General features: G+C 30.1%; 1 protein-coding gene across 1 annotated transcript in view; it reads right to left on the bottom strand.

The window, feature by feature from the left end:
* Positions 1–25,367, bottom strand: part of LOC113371608 (sodium- and chloride-dependent GABA transporter ine-like) — a 432,836-nt gene that overhangs the window by 116,575 nt on the left and 290,894 nt on the right. Inside the window, exons 8-9 of the mRNA XM_026612248.1 lie at positions 5,288–5,422; positions 4,409–4,637 (exon numbers count right to left, since the gene is read on the bottom strand). Of these exons, the coding sequence (XP_026468033.1) occupies positions 4,409–4,637; positions 5,288–5,422 (364 nt within the window). The remainder of the gene's footprint in view (positions 1–4,408; positions 4,638–5,287; positions 5,423–25,367) is intronic.

Below are 25,367 nucleotides of genomic sequence, written 5' to 3' on the forward strand. Positions count from 1 at the left end.
CATGGTATCAGGATATGATAATGCACTACACTATGTATTATAAACATTAAACTTGAAATTACACAATATTTTCACAAAATACTAATTTTAAAAAATCACAAATGGATAGTGTGTTATTCGTAGACTGGTTGAAGATATAATGAAGAATAACATTTTTAAAAAATATTTTTACCAAGATTCTACACATGTGTGGAATGAATTGCAAATCCTTTGCGCGACGCTTTTATTGTTTTGTAAGAAATTTGGGAATGTTATCTAAATAAAAGAGATTTGTGTTGCACAGCATGTTAAGTTCATTCCGTTTATTTATTGTCTCATTGTTATAAATAGTTAAAAAAGATCCTTCTATAATTCTTCGTTTAAATAAATTTTGTTCGAATTGTAGTACAGTCGGGTTAGCAAAGTCCATATTGTGTTTTAAAGTATAAATATGGTCTGCAAGTACAGTTTTGAATTGTCTCAGATTTTTTTAATTGTTTTTATGTTGTTGTAAACGTTTATTCAAGTTCTGGCTAGTTTCTCCTATGTAAATTAAATTACAATCTAAACAATTTATTTGATAGACGAGATTTCTAAGTCGTTCGATATTAAAAGGGGTTTTTGTTTTGGTAAAAATAATGCTAGTAATTGTACTAAAATTAGTTACGAATCGCAGAATTCTTTAATGTATGGCAAACATATTACACCAGAATGAGTTTCTGAGTCAGGTAAATCGTTATGTAATGTGAAATTGTCCATTTTATTCAAAAGGTACGTTCGTCTGTTACTCGTTACGGAATTTATAAGTTTTAAGGGATAGGAGTTTTTTTTGGCCTCGCTTACTCGAGCATTTAGCCACCTACATTATTCTATACAATCATATATCCTATGCAATCTTCAATTTTATACTATCTTTTTCATATAATTCTATTCTTTTTCTATACTTCTTAACTTATCTTCATTCTTCTTTTACTATCTCCTCATTTCATCTCTAACCACATATTTCTTCTTCTTCTATACTTCTCATTTATTTTTCTAAATTCTTTTTACTTCAATTCATTTTTAATTCTAGTTCTCTAATTTTTATACATTTTGATTTTACATACATATCTTTTTATTACAATTCATAATTCTATTATTATTCCAACTTAACTAGTTAATATTTTTTTAAATTCTTGCCGGAAATTCGATTTAGGAACCTCCAGCATGTGAACCGGAAACGCTACTCTTGAGCTAAAAGGGATAGGAGTTATCTGTTAGAATTTTTGTAATTGAATTGATGTTGTTGTCCCAAAATGTTTTGTCCGATAGAAGTATTGCGTGGTCAGATAGATTTATTATAGTACCTATTTTCATTTTGAGTGGATGATAAGAAAAGTAATTAAGATAACGTCTAGAGTTAGTTGGTTTTTGGTACCAATTTGTTATTAGTTTGTTATCCGTAGTACGTATAAGTTTCATGTCTAAGAAACTTATCGAGTTCATTGTCTCCAATTCTACTGTATATTTTAATTTTTTATTGGCGTTATTAAATTGATCAATTATCATAGTGACTTCATTACTAGGGATACAAGTGATAATGTCATCTACATAACCAGTGCAAAGATAAAGAAGTCAACGGAGAAATTTCATCCCATCGGATTGTTATAGCATCTAAAATAAGGTCTGGGAGTACATTAGTAAAAAGTGAGACTACGTCTAAGCTAATTAGTTTAACACGCTGTGCGAAACAAATCTCTTTTATTTAGATAACATTTCCAAATTTCTTACAAAACAATAAAAGCGTCGCGCAAAGGATTCGCAATTCGTTCCACACCAGTCTACGAATAACACACTATCCATTTGTGATTTCTCAAAATTAGTATTTTGTGAAAATATTGTGTAATTTCAAGTTGAATGTTTATAATACACTGTGTAGTGCATTACTATATCCTGATACCATGGATTATTAAAATTTTCCAATTCAACACTAAGATTAACTAATTTTAAGTACTATTTACTATTTTATTTTTTCTTTTCACTCAAATTCAATTGTTTTAGTTTTTAATTTTATTTTTAGTTACCGCTAGGATTATAGCCGAAACGTATGGATTTAAAATAAATTTTTGAAAAAAAATCATGTTTTTTATTGATATTATGCCCGATTATTCGACTTTGTTAATACACATGTCAACATCAAATTCAGAATCATACAAATTATTTTTCCTGGGCTGAAAAAAGGATTCATTACTCTCAGTACTTTATACAAAATACAATACTAAAAATTCTACTACACAATTATTATCCATGGAACCACTGCGTCATTATAATAGGAAAATGATCAATCTACGGCACAATAATTGGAGATTATAACGAAAGCAAAATCATTTTGAAGATCACAACCTGTCATTTTTTGAATTTATTAGGCGCAATTACGGGTTCTACATTTTTTCACAATTTAAAAAAATATCTAAGCTCAATTCTAAACTTATCATAAATTTCAACAAACAAGTGTTTTTATTAAGATGTCACAAAGAAAAATTTGTTCCTAAGTTTTACTAAATAGACATTAAAAAATTCAAATTCATTAGTAATAATTTCAAATACAATAGTTTACAAAAAGTTAGTTTAAAATACATTAAAGTCACAATTAACAGATGTATCAAAAATATTTGTAATTTTAGAAATATAATTGAAAAAATCACAAATTGGCTGTGTCGCACAGTGGAAATCGATGTCTTCAACGGCTTAAGTTTTTTTTCAATAGTTAATTACAAGAAAACGGCTCGGTAGATTTTCACCTAAAACTAATCAGTACCATTCCCAACCAATATCATTCGAACAGTTTTTGATTTTTTAAAATCGGTTCGATAGGATGAGCTTAAATGTGGACGAAAAGTTTAACACTTTTTTTCAAATTACAAAGAAACGGCTTGACAGATCGTCGCACAAAACTGACAAACGATAGTCCTCACTGAGATACATTTAATGGCTTTTAAATTTCTGAAATCGGTTCAGGCGTTTTTGAGAAAACGTCGATCAAAAGTCTAATTTTGACAAATGTCAAAAAAAACGATACCAATTTTTGCAAACTTTGACGAATTTTTAAAGCTAAACGAGTTGTTGTAGGGCCGTAATATTTTAGTATGACCTAGAAAACAATGGTATCTACCGTCAAAAAAGAAATCATAAAAATCGTCGAATTTTTTTTTTAAAACTTTATTACAAGAAAACGGCCCGGCCGATCTTTACCAAAAACTAATCAGCACGATTCCCAACCAATATCTATCGAATGGTTTTTGAATTTTCAGAATCGATTCAGAATTGCGCGCTAAAACGTGGACGAAATTTTTTTCATTTTTCTGCATTTTACAAAGAAACGGCCCGGCCGATCGCCGCACAAAACTCAGAAACGATAGTCCTCCTCGAGATACATCGAATGGCTTTTAAATTTTTGAAATCGGTCCAGCCGTTTTGGAGAAAACGTCGATTTACGACAAAAAATCTGTTCACACACACACACAAAAACATAAAATTAGCGAATCGGATTTTTTGATAAAAACATAAACTTCTCCTTCGGGAACATTAAAAAAATTGATGTATGTGTGTGTATGTATGTTTGGTTAAAATTTTTGTCAACGATTTCGGGCGTACGGATTAGCCGATTTAAATTATTCAAAAAGCATTCGATTCCTTTTGATGGAAAGACGTGCTGATTAGTTTCAAGCAAAGGCAATGATTTATAGATATGCGGCAAAAAGTGCTAAAAAAAAGTAATTCAATTTTTAAGGTAATGAATAGTCTAATTTGAATAATTCAAGAAACGTTTTACTTATATTGACGATATGCAGAACTAATTAAATTTTTGGGAAAGCAGGTCTAGATATATCATATACGATTTCGTATCGTATTAGCTTTATTATCTTTAGACATATTAATAACAAATAATCAGATATTTGATAAAGTTTTTAGAAATTTACTTATACGGTTGAAGCAAATTTTAACATTTTCAGAAATTTTTGTTCAAAAATATAAAAAGTATAAACTTCAAATATGAATATTAAAATTTATTTTGAAAATGTATATATTTCAAACGCTTTATTCTAATTGTAAAAATTATATCCTTAGATGGATTCAACCGGCACCTAATACATTTATAAACTTTCTGAAGTGTTTTGAGCGATAGGATCGCCACTGTATATTTTATGAACCATAAAATATATATTGATTATAAAAATCTATTTGAGAATGTTTAAAACAATTGTTATTAAGCATTAATCAATATATAATGATTACTGATTTTTTTCCCTCGAATATTTAATTCTGGTACGGGAAGTTTTAGCATTTTGCCTTAAAGCACGATGCCATGCACCACTAGTTTATTACATTATTTCTAGCACATAACATTTCCAACAAATACATGCCTATGTTATATTAGAGATATGCTTACCGTCGCTAATCACATCCTCAATATTTGTGTTCTGCTCTAATGCGATATTTCCAATCGTTGCAAATGCAAGAATGCCAACAAGTAAACTAGTAGCTGCGTTGACGACAGACACTGCCAACGTATCATGCAATATATTGTTGTTGTACTTGTTGTAACTAGCAAACGATATCATAGAACCGAATGATATTCCAATTGAATTGAAATTCTGAGCAGCTGCATTTATCCAAACCTTCAATGAATAATTACAATACTTACATTATCGGACATTATTGCAAAGCCGTGCTGTACTATAATTTAACTGAGAGAAAGTGGGATTTTGGCACTTCCGAAAACTAATCAATGCAATGTCCATCTGATATATTTCATTCAAACTTATAATGTATTGTAGTAACAAACACGATCCAGTCGTAATAACTCGCTAAGCTACAAATTTATGCAAAGACGCAGAAAGAAGTTCATTTCATAATAAACGTAAAAAAGAAAAGATTTTGCCGATCGGCTCGCAAAACTAATAAAATTGAGTTATGATAGAGGTTTTTTAAATGGCTTTGGCAATCCTGAGTTTGATTCAGCCTTTTGTAAGAAAAAGTCGAAATCCGGCTAACATACACACGTCATTCCTTATTTGATCTCTAACGATTCCGAATGGCTTGAAAGATGGAGTAAGTGCAAAATTAGGCATTTGCCATGACTATCAATAAGCATCAAGGCCAAACAATGTCTTAAATTGCATTAGTAAAATGTTATTCTTTTCACATACAATTTGTAGAATTAAATTTGAATTGGCAGTCATATTTCCATTATTTCAAATCTTCACAATTAAAATTAATCATATATAGTATTAACTAGTGAATTATTTTAATTTTTTTTTATACTTACATTAGCTTCGCCCAACAGTTCCCATTTTGGCCTGAAAAAGTAACGGAGACCTTTATCAGCTCCTTCAAGAGTTAGCGCTCTTCCCAAAAATACAAGAATTAGAATAAACGGTAATGTGGCTGTTAAGTATCTTACCTGCAAATGTATATTTCAATATATAGTATACTGAAAAAGTTTATACATGTTTGTTAAATTATATTTACTAACTTTTTAGTGTCTCAATAAATATTTGCTTTAATTTTATAATAAGGTAAACGTACACTATTCCGGGATAGTACATTATTACGGGAGTTTTTCATTTTGATCTCAAAATAAGAAAATGGTCAATAAATAATAATGTTATTCAATAGCACATCAATTATAATTTGAATCCTAATAAAATAGTACGATTTTCGAATTTAAATATTAGTTTTTGAAGCCGTAAAAAGCTTTTGACAGCATCGGTCGTAACACGATCGCCATTTCGTACTTAACTATCTTGTTAGCGAGTTAGGTTATATGACGGTGCCATTGCTTAAGGTTTTCTTTCGATTCCGATAAGCTTAATCGATTCAAATATGTGAAATTTTTTATCAGTAATAATAAAAGATTAGTTTTATAGTTAAATCGAGCATATATTGTCAAGAAATTGTCAATTTCATGACTCCCGCAATTAGGTACACACAACTGAACCAATGAACGTAATTTCGTGAGAATCCCGCAATTACGAGAAGTAGACTTGAAATAGTTTTATCTTTTATTTTCAACTTTGCTTAAATTCGGCGGTGTTTCTGGTGTTAAAAAGTTTGCTAATAACTACAGAATACTGTGACGTAATTACGGTATATGTTTTTTTAAATTTTTAACACTAATAATTGAGTTTGAAATGACTACTCTTTAGTAAGAAAGTATACGATTTTTTTCATTTATTTGCATTGTTCCAATATACCTAGAATATTGTAGTAATGAGAGAATCATTTATTTCTACCGTTTCATCTATGACTAATTATTTCTAATATATAAATTGAATAAAAATACAGGTATACCCCGTATAGCGCACGGTACTTATGGGGCGCGGATTCACTAGGGCGCTGGTATGTATGTATGTATGCAGAGATCTAGGGACATTCCTGTAAACACGATAGTTTTGATCCGATTAAGTTTTTGGAATATACTTATATTCTAAAACTTCTAAAACATACAAAATTCCCAATCGAACCTGATTTAAGCTAGTAGTTATTGTTAACTTGAAAGGCTTTAAAGATTATTTTAAAGTCTTTAACACTATTCCTACCGACATTTCGTGTTTACTATTCCTACCGCAACCGGTCAAATGACCGGTCATGCAAAATCGGCATTTTTCAGTATTGAATGAAGAGTTAATGCTAGTTTAAGAGTTTATAAATACAAATACAATATATTTCTTTTATTTTATAATGCGAATTCTACATTTTATACTATTTTACCAAGTTTTTCACGATTTTTTTTTCTTAGAGTGTATTTTCTGCACACGCATTTTTTACGTTTTTGGCTGATTTTGTTCGCCCTATCATTTTTCTAAAGCATTATCTGGAATAGTTTCTTTTAGGGAATCTGTTTTGTACTTGTACTTAGTTGATTTTTTTCTGAATTCTTGTTGGAACTATACGGCAAGTTAATTGGAATAGAAAGTTCCTGCCTTGTACATTGTCTTCTTGTAATTTATGTATGTAACAACAATGGATTTATCCTGAATAAATCCAAAATAATGTAAATCCTTGATGAATTCTCTCTAAAATTCATATTTTACCAAATGATTTCTGACTATTTTATGAATGGCATCTACATCAGACCCGACGCTAATACCAATAGAATTAACTCCCGTATTAGTGTAATTTTTTCAACATATGTGCCTGTAAGTGAAAATTAGAATCTTCTTTCTTATCTTCCAAAGTTGTAAATAATATTTGAGTGTTGAAGTCTTTGATTTTTCGTTCTGACAGTATTTATAGCTGTTATATTGCTTCAATTGTACCTACCATCAGTTTTCTTTTACTAAAAGTTTAGCTGTATGTAGGATGGTAAAAACGTTATATATATTTGTCGTACAAGCGATTTTGATAATACGGTTTCATCAGTTATAAATCTTCAAAGAATATCTCAGTTTGCTACGTGTACTGGATGGTTACCAAAATTTTACACCCCACTTGTGCGATTTGGAGGGCATAATTATATTTACATCGTATATTGAACGGTATCTAATATTTATACGTTTTCCTAAATACTATTGAACATATGTTGAATAAATTTACACCTTACCTTTATTGAAAATATATATATGTTTGTCGATAGTAATACGTAGTCTTTTACAACAATTTTGATTGCTGTCAATGTAGTTGAAACAACCTTTGGATTCAAAACAAAACCTATCAATTTGTTGTTTGGATTCCTTCGTAAAAATCTGTCTACACATAGACATTGAGAAAATTGAGAAAACCCACTTTTTATAACGTAGAAATGCAATATTTATACTCCTTGCCTCATTTGCGCAACGCGCATACAGAATCGAAAGAAATGCATATAAATTTGCAGAAGGCAGTTTTTACCAGTCTAAATTCTTCTGAGTTTACATTTTCTTGTAAGTTCCAAAATATTTTTAACAATTACTACAAAAAATCCCATCCGAACATCGTCTTTCGTACTACCGGTCAAATGACCGGTCGCGGTAGGTAAGACAGCATACAATTATTTTTTCCAAAAATAAAAATTGAGAAAACAAATTAACATTGAAAAACGTATCATACTCACATATTAGGAAAAGTCATAAAGTTTGATGACGATTCAATTACGTTTGATATGAAAAATACTAATCGAAAAATCAAAAACGGTCATTTGACCGGTCCCGGTAGGAATAGTGTTAAAGATTTACGTTTGTTGGTAGAATTGTAATTTTTATTTCAAGTTTAATTTTTTTATTTTGAGTTTAAATTTTATATTTATTTTAAGTTTATATTTTTGTTTAATTGCCGTTAAAAATTATTCCTTTATTGTTTCATTTATTTGATTTACCGAAACAGTATTGATAATGATAATTATACTGCTATTACTATAATAATACCAGCTTTTATTTTATTTTTATTTTAGAAGTTTTTCAACTTCTTATATTTTTATTTATTCTTTTATTTTTATACTACTAAATAGATGTTTAAAATGATATCAAAGTATTATTTTATAATTTACCGTACTTTTTATAACCTATTCAACTATATTTATCAAGGCAATACGATCAAAAATGTATGCTTCGAGCGCTATCACGGAATAGTGTACAGCGACTCCCGGCATTATATTCACGAACCGAATTTTATCACGGAATTAGAGACAAACGCGTAGTTCACCAAAATGCCGATTATTTCTATAAATGACGTTCTACGACAAAAAATCTTGTTTTATAATAATCTTAAAGGTCTAATTAATAAAATATAACAGATTTAGTTCGTCCACTTTCCTATTTTCTCTAAAATTCGTCTTTAAAGTCAAACGTTCCTTAACATCCCGTAATATGGTAGGTTTACCTTATGTACTAATAAGTAACTATATCTCAAACTCAATATTGGGTACTTCAAGGTATAGATGCTTCCTGTAAGGTTTAGATAATATTTACGACACTTTTTAATCATTAATTGTTGTAAAAACACCATCGATAAGTCTATATTGAAAGTTTTTGCTCTTAATGATTGTTTTGTATCTGGTAATATATAAGCTAAAATATTTGAAAAAATTATATAAACTAGGTAACTATGAGAATTATAATTTTATATAAAAACTATAAATAGAAGAAAAAAACTAGGAAATAACAAAATAACAACACTTATCAAACTAAGGAGAGAAACTAGAATAATGATATATATATATATATATATATATATATATATATATATATATATATATATATATAGAGAGAGAGAGAGAGAGAGAGAGAGAGAGAGCTCTAGATAAAATGATCTGCCAAAACTCGAAAACTAAACAGATTTGGCTAGTCTTAGTCTTGAAAAATATCATGATTTCATTATATCATAATGATAATTGTTCACAAATGCACAATAAGAACAATTCTTGTCACTTTAAATCGGAACAATTATATATAATTTTTAAAATGAATTAACGAATTATATAATTGTTCCGATTTAAACTGACAAGAATTGTTTTTATTGTGCATTTGTGAACAATTATCATTATGAAATAATTAGGATTACTTCAATTGCATAGTCCACTGAAGATGACACAAAACAATGTGTCGGAACGTAAGAAAACAATAAAAATGTTATAAGTCATACAAGTTTTTAATTGACGTATTGCCCTGAAGACTGAATCTCACATATCTCAACATCAAACTTATCAAAATTTAACACACACACACACACACATATATATATATATATATATATATATATATATATATATATATATATGTTGAAGAAGTTAGTTTTGATGTTGAGAAATATGAGTAAGTTCTTCAAGGGCAATACATCAAATAAAAGGCAAAGATTTAGAAGTTAATTTAGAAGTTAGATTTTATGTCATCATCAGTGGATCTACAGAATGAACATTGAAAAATTAATATAAACTAGGAAAAAATGACAGAAATTGGAAAAAGAACTATAGATACAAGTATTATAATTATAACAATAACAATTATAACTAAACAGATAGACAAACGTAAGAAATGAAAAGTAGAAAGAAATATATACAAACATACAAAAGTGTAATATATATATAATACATAAATATACATATAAACAGATATATATATATATATATATATATATATATATATATACGATATATACGTACAGACACGTACACATATACATATGTATATATATATATATATATATATATATATATATATATATATATATATATATATATATATATATATATTAACAAAGTCTAATAATCGGGCATAACATCAATAAAAAACATGAATTTCTTTCAAAAATTTATTTTAAATCCATACGTTTCGGCTATAATCCTAGCCTTCATTCAGTGGAAACTAAAAATAAAATTAAAAACTAAAACAATTGAATTGGAGTGAAAAGAAAAAAATAAAATAGTAATTAGTACTTACAATTAGTTGATCTTAGTGTTAGATTGGAAAATTTTAATAATCCATGGTATTAGGATATGGTAATGCACTACACTATGTATTATAAACATTAACTTGAAATTACACAATATTTTCGCAAAATACTGATTTGAAAAAATCACAAATGGATAGTGTGTTATTCGTAGACTGGTTGAAGATGTAATGGAGAAAGACATTTTTTAAAAAATATTTTTACCAAGATTCTGCACATGTGTGGAACAAATTGTAAATCCTTTGCGCGAACGCTTTTATTGTTTTGTAAGAAATTTGGAAATGTTATCTAAATAGAAGAGATTTGTGTCGCACAGCGTGTTGAGTTCATTCCGTTTATTTATTGTCTTATTGTTATAAATAGTTAAAAAAGATCCTTCTATAATTCCTCGTTTAAATAAATTTTGTTCAAATTGTAGTACAGTCGGATTAGAAAAGTCCATATTGTGTTTTAAAGTGTATATATGGTCTGCAAGAACAGTTTTGAATTGTTTGGGGTTTTTTGAATTGTTTTTGTGTTGTTGTAACCGTTTATTGAGGTTCTGGCTAGTTTCTCCTATGTAAATTAAATTACAGTCTAAACAATTTATTTGATAGACGAGATTTCTGAGTCGTTCAATATTAAATGGGGTTTTTGTCTTGGTAAAAATAGTGCTAGTAGTTGTGCTAAAATTGGTTACAAGTCGAAGTCCAGATTTATAAAAAAGTTTTTTCCAAGGAACATACAATTCTTTAATGTATGGCAAACATATTACACCAGAATGAGTTTCTGAGTCAGGTAAATCGTTATGTACTGTGCAATTGTCCATTTTATTCAAAAGGTACGTTCGCCTGTTACTAGTTACGGAATTTATAAGTTTTAGGGGATAAGAGTTATCTGTTAAATATTTGGTAATTAATTTGATGTTGTTGTCCCAAAATGTTTTGTCCGATAGAAGTATTGCGTGGTCCGTTAGATTTATTATAGTACCTATTTTCATTTTGAGTGGATGATAAGAAAAATAATTAAGGTAGCGTCCGGAGTTAGTTGGTTTTTGGTACCAATTTGTTATTAGTTTGTTATCTGTAGTACGTATAAGTTTTATGTCTAAGAAACTTATCGAGTTCATTGTCTCCAATTCCACTGTGAATTTTAATTTTTTATTGACGTTATTAAATTGATCAATTATTATAGTGACATCATCACTAGGGATACAAGTGATAATGTCATCTACATAACGGTAATAAAAAATATGTTTATTGTAATTTTTAAAAATTGTATTTTCAAGGAGTTGTAAGGATATTTCTGCTAGAGATGGACTTGCTGGGGACCCCATTGGCGCCCAAAAAAATTGATAATAGAAAGAGCCATTGAATTCAAAATAAGTGTTAGAGACAATGAACTTGACGGTTTCCCTGAACCAGTGTAAAGATAAAGAAGTCAACGGGTTTACACTGGTTCAGGGAAACCGTCAAGTTCATTGTCTCTAACACTTATTTTGAATTCAATGGCTCTTTCTATTATCAAATTTTTGGGGCGCTAATGGGGTCCCCAGCAAGTCCATCTCTAGCAGAAATATCCTTACAACTCCTTGAAAATACAATTTTTAAAAATTACAATAAACATGTTTTTTATTACCGCTATGTAGATGACATTATCACTTGTATCCCTAGTGATGATGTCACTATGATAATTGATCAATTTAATAACGTCAATAAAAAATTAAAATTCACAGTGGAATTGGAGACAATGAACTCGATAAGTTTCTTAGACATAAAACTTATACGTACTACAGATAACAAACTAATAACAAATTGGTACCAAAAACCAACTAACTCCGGACGCTACCTTAATTATTTTTCTTATCATCCACTCAAAATGAAAATAGGTACTATAATAAATCTAACGGACCACGCAATACTTCTATCGGACAAAACATTTTGGGACAACAACATCAAATTAATTACAAAAATTTTAACAGATAACTCTTATCCCCTAAAACTTATAAATTCCGTAACTAGTAACAGACGAACGTACCTTTTGAATAAAATGGACAATTGCACAGTACATAACGATTTACCTGACTCAGAAACTCATTCTGGTGTAATATGTTTGCCATACATTAAAGAATTGTATGTTCCTTGGAAAAAACTTTTTTATAAATCTGGACTTCGACTTGTAACCAATTTTAGCACAACTACTAGCACTATTTTTACCAAGACAAAAACCCCATTTAATATTGAACGACTCAGAAATCTCGTCTATCAAATAAATTGTTTAGACTGTAATTTAATTTACATAGGAGAAACTAGCCAGAACCTCAATAAACGGTTACAACAACACAAAAACAATTCAAAAAACCCCAAACAATTCAAAACTGTTCTTGCAGACCATATATACACTTTAAAACACAATATGGACTTTTCTAATCCGACTGTACTACAATTTGAACAAAATTTATTTAAACGAAGAATTATAGAAGGATCTTTTTTAACTATTTATAACAATAAGACAATAAATAAACGGAATGAACTCAACACGCTGTGCGACACAAATCTCTTCTATTTAGATAACATTTCCAAATTTCTTACAAAACAATAAAAGCGTTCGCGCAAAGGATTTACAATTTGTTCCACACATGTGCAGAATCTTGGTAAAAATATTTTTTAAAAAATGTCTTTCTCCATTACGTCTTCAACCAGTCTATGAATAACACACTATCCATTTGTGATTTTTTCAAATCAGTATTTTGTGAAAATATTGTGTAATTTCAAGTTAATGTTTATAACACATAGTGTAGTGCATTACCATATCCTAATACCATGGATTATTAAAATTTTCCAATCTAACACTAAGATCAACTAATTGTAAGTACTAATTACTATTTTATTTTTTTCTTTTCACTCCAATTCAATTGTTTTAGTTTTTAATTTTATTTTTAGTTTCCACTGATTGAAGGCTAGGATTATAGCCGAAACGTATGGATTTAAAATAAATTTTTGAAAGAAATTCATGTTTTTTATTGATGTTATGCCCGATTATTAGACTTTGTTAATACATATGTCAACATCAAATTCAGAATCATACAAATATATATATATATATATATATATATATATACATACACACATATACATATATATATATATACAAATATATATATATATATATATATATATATATATATATACATATATATACACATACAGACACATATACATATATAAACAACAAAGGTAACTTACATAAATATGGTCTTAAATCAGTAACTAGCGTATGGCACATAATTTTGCACTATCATATATACACTAACTTTTTTTTTTTTGTTTTTGTTGAGCATAGCAAAATATTTGTGAAAAATAATATATCTTTCACGGAAAAAGTAGTTTATCCGTACATTCCCGAGGCAATAATGTCACATGTGCTCAAAAATTATTTGGAGAGACCGTTCGAAGGATAGTTGGCGAGTTTTTTACAATCAGTGTTTCGAAGTATAGGTGAAGAGGCTTAGATTCAAAGTTTGGGATCGTACGACGTAAGGATAGGTTTACAGGTTCGGAATTAAGCTAGTTAAGAAGAAACAAATTTGGAAATATTATTGAGTATCACCTGATAATTTTCACAGAGTAAAGAGGCATCACACCTTTTATTAATGCAAGATTTATTAATTCTGATTAGACAAGATTCAGCAAATCTTCTCTGAATAATGTTTCGTTCGTGATAAAGTATACTAGCGTTATAATATATATTATATATTGTCTAGAAATTAAAATGCAATGACTGTGATTCTATTTACATAGGTGAAACTGGACAGAATTTAATAAAACGACTAAAACAACATGATAATAACTTAAAAAACCCATGACAAAATCAAACCATGATAACAGAACATATAAAAATTTTAAACATACTTTTAACTTTTATAACGCTAGTATACTTTATCACGAACGGAACATTATTCAGAGAAGATTTGTTGAATCTTGCCTAATCAGCATTAATAAATATTGCATTAATAAAAGGTGTGATGCCTCTTTACTCTGTGAAAATTATCAAGTGATACTCAATAATATTTCCAAATTTATTTCCTCTTAACTAGCTTAATTCCGAACCTGTAAACCTCTCCTTACGCAGTACGATCCCGAACTTTGAATCTTAGCCTCTTCACCCATACTTCGAAACACTGATTTTAAAAAACCTGCCAACTATCCTTCGAACGGTCTCTCCAAATAATTTTTAAGCACATGTGACATTATTGCCGGCAAAAAAAAATTTACAAAATCGCTACATACAGAAAATGATTTAATAAGTGAATTGTATAAATTATAATTCATTTAATTTTTATTAAATGCTCCTATTATTCTAATAAACATACATTATATGTTCTAGAAATGGGTTTTGTAATAATTTTTGTTTTGAACGGAACCGGAACAAACATGATACCCGGTTTTAGAAATTTTAGCGTCCCGGCAAAACAAATATTAGCACAACACCACTGTATATACGTATTATGTGTATATATATGTATATGTGTACGTGTTTGTACATGTATATGTCTGTTTATATGTATATTTATGTATATATATATATATATATATATATATATATATTACGCTTTTGTATGTTTGTATATATTTCTTTTTACTTTTCATTTCTTATGTTTGTCTATCTGTTTAGTTATAATTGTTATTGTTATAATTATAATACATGTATATATAGTTCTTTTTCCATTTTCTGTAATTTTTTTCTAGTTCATATTAATTTTACAATGTTCATTCTGTAGATAGTGGACGATGACATAAAATCCTATGTCGAAACGTTTGGAAAAAATTAAAGATTAACTTCTAAATCTTTGCCTTTTATTTGATGTATTGCCCTTGAAGAACTTACTCATATATATATATATATATATATATATATATATATATATATATATATACTAGCTGACCCGGCAAACGTTGTTTTGCTAATAAGTGGGCGTCCATTAATCACGTGAGCGAGTTTTTGCGGATTCTTAGACCCCCCCTCCCCCTTGGTGATATTTGGTGATATTCAAAATTACCCCCCCTCCCCCACCAAACATCACGTGTATTTTTAGTTACGTGAAAAAACTGTAAAATTTTTGAGTTTTTTTTTTAAATATTTGAACTTTTTTATAAAAAATAGTAAAAAAAATAATTACACGTGATACCTTGCTATACCGCTCCCTCCCCCTCGTAATATTTCGCGATTTTTTGTCAACCCCCCCGTCCCCCTAAAAACCTCACGTGATTAATGGACGCCCCCTAATGTATATTTTAATCAATTTCTAGAGATATTCCGATATTCCGATATCCAGATATCCAGATATCCAGATATCCAGATATGCAGATATGCAGATATGCAGATATCCAGATATCCAGATATCCAGATATTCAGATATTCAGATATTCAGATATTCAGATATTCAGATATTCAGATATTCAGATATTCAGATATTCAGATATTCAGATATTCAGTTATTCAGATATTCAGATATTCAGACATTCAGATATTCAGATATTCAGATATTCAGATATTCAGATATTCAGATATTCAGATATTCAGATATTCAGATATTCAGATATTCAGATATTCAGATATTCAGATATTCAGATATTCAGATATTCAGATATTCAGATATTCAGATATTCAGATATTCAGATATTCAAATTTCAGATATTCAGATATTCAGATATTCAGATATTCAGATATTCAGATATTCAGATATTTAGATATTCAGATATTCAGATATTCAGATATTCAGATATTCAGATATCTAGATATCCAGATATTCAGATATTCAGATATTTCGATATTTCGATATTCAGATATTTCGATATTCAGATATTCAGATATTCAGATATTCAGATATTCAGATACCTCGACATTCCGACATTCCGATACTCCGATACTCCGATATTCCGATAAAGCTAAATGTACAAAAAATGGCAGTTTTTGAGAGAACTAAGCGTCCGATTTGAATGATTTAAAGAACTTTCTGCTTGTTTTAACAAAATAATTGCTTTTGGAAAAAAAATTGTTATAATTTTTTTTCATTTTTTTTTTTCTTGAAATTTTTAAGTTACGAAGTTTCAAGTAACATTCGATGAATTAACGAACAATTATCTGGCTACGTTCAGTAAAATTGCCAGCTACCTTCATCATTGTAGAAATGTATTTTTTTGATGTCTTTCAAAAATTCGTTATCTACACCTTTTTACCCTATAGGCGAGGTAACTTGAAACGGGCAGGTGGCAAAAAGGTTTAAATCCTTATTATGATTTTAAAGGTATTTTACAAAATAATTACATTTTTAACTAATGCTAAAAAACTACCAACGGAAGAAAATACTTTTATTATGGATTTTCAAAGATTACCGTTTATCTCCCCCATTACAAATCAAATCAAGGTTTTAGCTATATATTTTTTATCTTACAAACTTTTTTCCTCTACTTTCAAATATCGTTGTTAAACAATGCTTGATTTTACTGATTTCTGACACATCGGTGGTGGACGTTTTTAACCACGGACCTTCATATATTACTATCTATTCTTCAATAAATTCTGGGAAATTATAACTGGGAAAATGTTATTTGACAAAATGACCATTTGATCGATACCAAATTTAGGTTCTGAGTTTTAATAACATAAATAAAAAATAATATAACCTAGAAAATGTTTTATAAATACCAATGAGTATATAATTATACAAATGAGATCTTTCAGAGCATCGTGTTTGAGAAAAATATGCCAAAAAGTGCATTTTCATATTAACATTTCAAAAAAGTTGATATTTTGAGTTTCTAGTAACACTTGCGGCCCGTTTACTAACGTTTTTGTATGTAAATAAAACTACAAACAAAACTACTTGCTACAATTTAATCATAATTAAATAATATTCACCTAAACACCCTATTAAACATAATCGAAAATCATCTGTCAAAAACGTTTGACATTTCAAGTATTAGCCACCGTCCATTGTTTTATTTACATTACGCATCAACAAAAATTTTCAAATTAAAAATGTAAAGTTTCTACGCGATTTTGAAATAATATCTCACCTTTTGGACAATCTCTGGATTGGCACGAATTTTTCAAGACTAAGACTGGCCAAATCCATTCAGCCGTTTTCGAGTTTTATTCGGACATTTGAAAGACAGCTCCATTTTTATATATAAGATATATATATATATATATATATATATATATATATATATATATATGAGTAAGTTCTTCAAGGGCAATACATCAAATAAAAGGAAAAGATTTAGAAGTTAATCTTTAATTTTTTCCAAACGTTTTGACATAGGATTTTATGTCATCGTCAGTGGATCTACAGAATGAACATTGAAAAATTAATAAAAACTAGGAAAAAATTACAGAAATTGAAAAAAGAACTATATATACATGTATTATAATTATAACTAGTTGGTTTGGTATTTAACCTTGAGGCAAGTTACATGAACTTCCCGATATGTTTAAATAATCCACTTAATCAATAAAATATAAATTAATTTATGAGTTATTAAAAGTTTTCCGAGTGGATTTATTACACATAATTGAGAACGAACGAACACTTTGACTCGGAGTATTTTCTAAAAGCACATTTTCAAAAATCAATAATTTTTATAATTGAACCAGTTTCCAGGACTTCAATAGTTTATTATGTTCAAGATTAAGTACTCTATCATTATACCAAGTAAATAGTCTAATTTTTATTTTAACAAATGTCAAAAGAGCTACTCATTTTCTCAAACTTTGATGAATTTTTAAAATCAAACTATTTGTCGTAAGGCCGTAATATTTCAGTAAGTTCTATAAGACCATGGTATATATCGCTAAAAAAATTCCATAAAAATCGGCTTAAGTTTTTTTTTTCAACAGTTAATCACAAGAAAACTGCTCGGTAGATTTTCACCTAAAACTAATCAGTACCATTCCCAACCAACATCTTTCGAACAGTTTTTGATTTTTTAAAATCGGTTTGGTAGGATGAGCTTAAATGTGGACGAGAAGTTTAACACTTTTTTCAAATTACAAAAAAACGGCTTGACAGATCGTCGCACAAAACTGACAAACGATAGTACTCACTGAGATACATTTAATGGCTTTTAAATTTCTGAAATCGGTTCAGGCGTTTTTGAGAAAACGTCGATCAAAAGTCTAATTTTGACAAATGTCAAAAAAACGATACCAATTTTTGCAAACTTTGACGAATTTTTAAAGCTAAACGAGTTGTCGTAGGGCCGTAATATTTTAGTATGACCTAGAAAACAATGGTATCTACCGTCTAAAAAAATTTATAAAAGTCGTCGAATTTTTTTTTTTAAAAACTTTATTACAAGTAACGGCCGATCTTTACCAAAAACTAATCAGCACGATTCCCAACCAATATCTATCGAATGGTTTTTGAATTTTCAGAATCGATTCAGAATTGCGGGCTAAAACGTGGACGAAAAATTTTTCACTTTTCTGCATTTTACAAAGAAACGGCCCGGCCGATCGCCGCACAAAACTCAGAAACGATAGTCCTCATCGAGATACATCGAATGGCTTTCAAATTTTTGAAATCGGTCCAGCCGTTTTGGAGAAAACGTCGATATACGGCAAAAAATCTGTTCACACACACACACATACTTTTTCCAAATTTGGTCTCATTCGATTCAGAATGGCTTGAAACGTCGAGAAAACATAAAATTAGCGAATCGGATTTTTTGATGAAAACATAAACTTCTCCTTCGGGAAGTTAAAAATAACAATTGTAACTAAACAGATAGACAAACATAAGAAATGAAAATTAAAAAGAAATAGTTATTGTTATAATTATAATATATGTATATATAGTTTTTTTTTCAATTTCTGTAATTTTTTCTGTAATTTTTCTGTAATTTTCTGTAATTTTTATAAATTAATTTAGTTTATAATAATTTTTCAATGTTCATTCTGTAGATCCACTGACGATGACATAAAATCCTATGTCGAAACGTTTGGAAAAAATTAAAGATTACCTTCTAAATCTTTGCCTTTTATTTGATGTATTGCCCTTGAAGAACTTACTATATATATATATATATATATATATATATATATATATATATATATATATATATATATATATATATATATATATATTGTTAGCGAAATATATTGTGTGAATGTTTGAATGGATGTTTGAATATGGCGCGGATCATGACAGTCCCGTGCGGTTGGTAAGACTTGAGCGTGTGTGTGCAGTTGGCAAATAGTGACTGTCCAGAGTGAATGTAGGCGAGAAGGAAGTCGGAAACAGAGAGTTGTATAGAGTTAACGCGGAGAGACGGACTGGTGAGATATTGAATAAAAAGTTAAAGATTACTGCACCGTGTTGTTATTTTAATTTATAGATTCCTGACAAATAATTAATTAAATATAGAGAATAAACAATAGTTTCAGAAGTGGGATAATTACCGAGATAATTACCGATGATTACTGAGATAATTAGTGTGTGAATTTTAGTTAAAGTTGTTATTGGAACAGGTGATTTCAATAATTACAAGTGCGTGTATTATTAATCAGGTGGATTAATAATTACGAGGGTTGTGATAGGAAGCAGGTGTGCGACGCTATCAGACCAAGTGTGGTGTTTTTTCTTGTGTTTTGTGTTTGTTTCGGTGAAAAGTATCAAAGTTAGGTTAGCACGTGGCTGACTAAGGTGAACAGTATGGTGAAAATATTGCAAGCAAGGCGTGCTAGCAATATTATTTAGTTAAGGTGCAGTAACAGTTGTGTTGAGAAATGCAGGATTGTGGAGAAATTTGAAGATTTAAAATAAAATGGCTACAGGAGTTAATAAAGAAAGCATGGCGTCGGAAGCTCTGAGCCTGCTTTCATTGACAGATCTTATAAATTTAATCAGATCTACATATAGTGATAAAGTGGAGGATATAACTAGCAGTGAATTGTTGGCGATGCTGCCAGAATTTGGAGGTTCGGCGGAACAATGTGTGAACTCATGGTTCAAGCGTACGACGTAACTAAAAGGAAGATGGCGGTATTAATGATATCTAAATTGACAGGAGATGCTAAGTCGTGGTTTTTTAGCAAAGCAGAATACGCCACTTATACCTACGACGAAATTAAGAGGGCGATCACAGCTTTCTTCCAGAACAGCGAATATCGCATGACAAGAATGAGAAGGTTCGAGGCCCGTAGACAGGAACCCTTTAGCTCCTACTTCCGGGAGAAGATGGCGCTGGGCAACAGGGCGGATGTTACCGAAGACGATATGTTGGCATACATGATCGATGGGTTTGACAACTCGCTACTTCAGGCCCAGGCAAAAATGAATCGTTTTCAGGATTTGGTTACGCTATTGAGTGTTATGAAAGAGCTAACGCCAGCGGAACGGGCCGTTAGTTTGGTGCAGCCGGAAAGAATACAGTCCGCAGGGTTCTCTAGAATGGAACCGCAAGGCGTGTATATGGTGAAATGTTTTAATTGTGGAGGTATGGGGCATTTAGCTTCAAGGTGCGTCAAGCCTAAAAGTGACGGAAATGGCGCGTATTATACATGCGGAAAGCTAGGCCACGCGCAGAAAGATTGTTGGCGAAATAACAGTAGAGGAGAGCTATCGGTGCAGCCTGCGCAACAGGTGCCCGACAGTACGACGATGTTGCTTAATCATGAAGATTTAAATATTGACATAGAAAAAAAGGTGACTAGTGAGCGAAAAGAGAATGATAATACTATATTGGTGATTGACATTAGTGACAAAAATAGTGATAAGGAGGTTGAGATTGATGTAGGAAACATTTTAGAAGTGGAGTCGCAGCAAAGGATTGGAGAGAATTACGACTATGAGTTGGAACATCGGAGTGCAGCTAGAATGCAACATGTCGATACACTCAGTCGATGAACTATTGGTGGAGGAAGAAAACTCATTTGAGCGAGTGTTGGCTCTGAAGCAAGACCAAGACGAGGAGATAAAAGCCATAAGGTGTGAGCTAGAGCAAATGGTGGATAATGTAATTAGGATTGAACATGAGCAGTTGGGATATGCTGGAGTAGATCATACAATAAATGGATTAAAGACGAGTTACTGGTTCAGTGGAGTGACCGCCAGAGTGTTAGCGCGAAAGTCGAAGTTTGTGAAGTTGTTTGCTTGCCAAAGTACATCAAGCAAGGAGGTAATTAAGCATATGAAAACATTGAGTGTAAACAAATTGAAGTTAAAAATGCGAAAGTATAGTTTTGTTTATAGACACACGGTCTATTTCGCTAAGTAGATTTTGTTAGTCGATCGAGGGCGATTGTGGGGTCAGGTTTGGCTGAACTGTTAGCGAAATATATTGTATGAATGTTTGAATATGGCGCGGATCATGACAGTCCCGTGCGGTTGGTAAGACTTGAGCGTGTGTGTGCAGTTGGCAATAGTGACTGTACAGAGTGAATGTAGGCGAGAAGGAAGTCGGAAACAGAGAGTTGTATAAAGTAAACGCGGAGAGACGGACTGGTAAGATATTGAATAAAAAGTTAAAGATTACTGCACCGTTTTGTTATTTTAATTTATAGATTCCTGACAAATAATTAATTAAATATAGAGAATAGACAATAATATATATATATATATATATATATATATATATATATATACATATACTTACATACGTACATATATACACATACAAGAATTACATATAGAAACTAGTTGGTATTGGTATTTTGCCTTGAGGCAAGTTACATAAACTTCCCGATATGTGTAAATAATGGACTTAATCAATAAAAAATTAATGAATTTATGAGTGATTAAAAGTATTTCAAGTTGATTTCTTACACATAATTGAAAACGAATGAACACGTTAACTCAGAGTATTTTCTAAAAGCAAATTTACAAAAATCAACTATGTTCATATTTGAACCAGTTTTCGTGGAAATTTAATGGTTTAGTATGTTCATTAAGACCAATTACTCTATTATTATACCAACTAAATTGTCTATTTTTTTAAGTTTTAGCTAACGTCAAAAAAACTACTCAGTTTCCCAAAGTTTGATGAATTTTTAAAATTAAACTACTTGTCGTAAGGCCGTGTTATTTCAATAAGTTCTATAAGACCATGATATATATCGCTGAAAATTGTTCCATAAAAATCGGCTTAAATTTTTTTTGAACAGTTAATTACAAGAAACGGATTTTCACCTAAAACTAATCAGCATCATTCCTAACTAATATCTTTCGAACAGTTTTAGATTTTTTAAAATCGGTTTGGAAGTATGAGCTTAAATGGGGACAAAAAGTTTAACACTTTTTTTCAAATTACAAAGAAACGGCTTGGCAGATCGTCGCACAAAATTTAAAAACGATAGTCCTCATCGAGGTACATCAAATGGCTTTTAAATTTCTAAAATCGGTTCAGGCGTTTTTGAGAAAACGTCGATGAAAAGTCTAATTTTGACAAATGCCAAAAAACATATCAATTTTTGCAAACTTCTGTTTCCCAATTTTGTTTTTCGTCAAAAGTGACATATTTCGAAAAAAATTATTTGATTTAAAAAAGCGATTAATTCATTATCTATATGATTTAATATGGTTTAATTGTGAGTAAGAGCAATACATGAGTTTTTTGAAAAAAAACCTCAAGAAGGTGACTCAGAGTTACTACCTGCGTAACATGATTCCCACCGGAAAAAATAAGCATGTCAAGAATCCTGTTGTCGATACATTACAAGGTCTCAATAATGTTGCAACAGACTTTAAAAATAGCAGTAAAAACATGGAAACAGTTGTCCAACCAAGTATCAATAATGTTGAAACAGACATTAATAATAGCAGTATGAACATGGAAACAGTTAATCAACCAAGTGGCTCGTTAATAAGCTCTAGTAAACAAGGTGAGTGGACAATCGTAAATCATAAAAAACATAAAAATGATATAGAAATGAACAACAGATGATGTAACACCCAAAAAGGCAATACAACTGGTTAAATCCAATAACAACAAGCAACTATTATGACGTGCTGCAATGTTCTTCTAAACAACCTCCCGTAGCCGTGAAACCATCGAGCCCAGCATAGATTTTTGTACATGGAGCAAAACACATCAAACTAATGGAATTATTTGATAGTAATGTTAAAGATTTATACACATTGAGAGTAATTTCAAATAAACAGGTAAAAATCAACTCAAAATATGCGCATACGTACAATACTATAGCAAAACTACTAAAGGAAAGAGGGACTCAAATGCATTCGTATCAAGAAAAAAATAAACGCAGCTTCAAAATAGTTCTCAAAAATTTACACCACAGTACAGACGTAGATCTACTTAAACAAGAAATAGAATCCCATGAACATAAAGTGTTAAGAATGGCGAACAGCAGAAGCAGATTGACAAAGTATCCATTAAATCTATTTCTAGTAGAATTGGAACAAAATACAAACAATAAAAACATATATAATTTGGAATACTTGTATAGAACTAAAGTTGTAATTGAACCTAAAAGGCCAACTAGAGAAATAGTACAATGCTTACGTTGTCAACAATACGGACATACAAAAAATTATTGCCACAGAATACCACTATATGTAAAATGCGTAAAATGCACAATTAGGTTGTCAAATAACTCCCTTCCGCCTTTTTGTCTTTTGAATAAAGAGCAAAAAAGCGGAAGGGAGATATTTGACAACCTTATATTACATCTAAGTGTTCTTGGGATGACAAATTTAACATAAACGTAAAATGTGTATTATGTTCAGGAAACCATCCAGCCAATTATAAAGGATGTAAGAAGTACAAGAAAGAGCGAGAAAAAAGATTTCCTTTGTTCAGAAGAAATATAACACAACATAGACGAATGAATAGTACAGTCAACCCAAATATTTCTTATTATCAAGCTACACATGGACAACTCAATTCTAAACATAATCATAATGAATATTCTGAAACCAATGCAGTTACAGGCAAACAAGACAATGACATGTAGGAACTGAAATCTATGTTTAAAACTCTTTTAGAACTGATGGGCACAATGTTCAAAGTACTAACAAGTCTAACGGTAAACAATAAATGAACCTGTGCCTTTGGAATGCTAATGGCCTAAGTCAACACCATTTGGAAATCAGAAATTACCTCGTGCATAATAATATTGACGTAATCACAGATAAAAGTTTCATGAATATTCCCAGCTACTCAATATATAGTAACAGACATCCTGATGGTACGGCACATGGAGGATCTGCGATCATTATAAAAACTAAAATAAAACACGATCTATCTAAACCATATTGTACTAAATACTTACAGGCATCAAATATTTCAACTACATTTAATGGTAAACAATTAATTTTTTTGACGGTATATTGCCCACCTAGACATAGAATTTTAAAAAATCAATTTGTAAATTTCTTTAACAAGCTAGATAAACACACCCATTGGGGTTCGAGACTAATAACGCCAAGATTCGTGAGTTATATAAAACACTATTGAGTAAAGATTTAACACCAATATCAACTGGAGAACCCACTTATTGGCCTCCTGATCATCAAAAAATTCTTGATTTACTAGATTTTTTTTAGTTAAAGGAATTCAAATTAACTTAATAATAGTACAATCATGCCTAGATTTGAATTCGGACCACTCGCCTGTACTACTTCACCTTCATTCCTATACTCCTGATATTTCAACTACAAGATTTCTCACAAACAGATTTACTAATTGAGATAAATTCAAAGAAATTCTTGATCATGATATAAATTGTAATGTTCCATTAAAATCGAGTGATGATATAAAAGAGGCTATTGCATCTCTCACAAAAACAATACAACTAGCAGCTCAAAAATCCACTCCTACTATTGATAGTTCTTCTTCAAAACAAATTCCAATTCACATTAAAGAAAAAATAGCCATAAAAAGACGTCTCAGAAAAAAATGGCAAATTACTAGATCCTTGTCTGACAGATCAAACTTTAACAAAGCTTGTAAAGAATTAAAAAAGTCTCTACATGATTTTAA

This window comes from Ctenocephalides felis, unplaced genomic scaffold, assembly GCF_003426905.1.
Source record: "Ctenocephalides felis isolate EL2017-DRISC unplaced genomic scaffold, ASM342690v1 CF-g0.4_SCAFFOLD_01492, whole genome shotgun sequence".
NCBI lineage: Eukaryota > Metazoa > Arthropoda > Insecta > Siphonaptera > Pulicidae > Ctenocephalides > Ctenocephalides felis.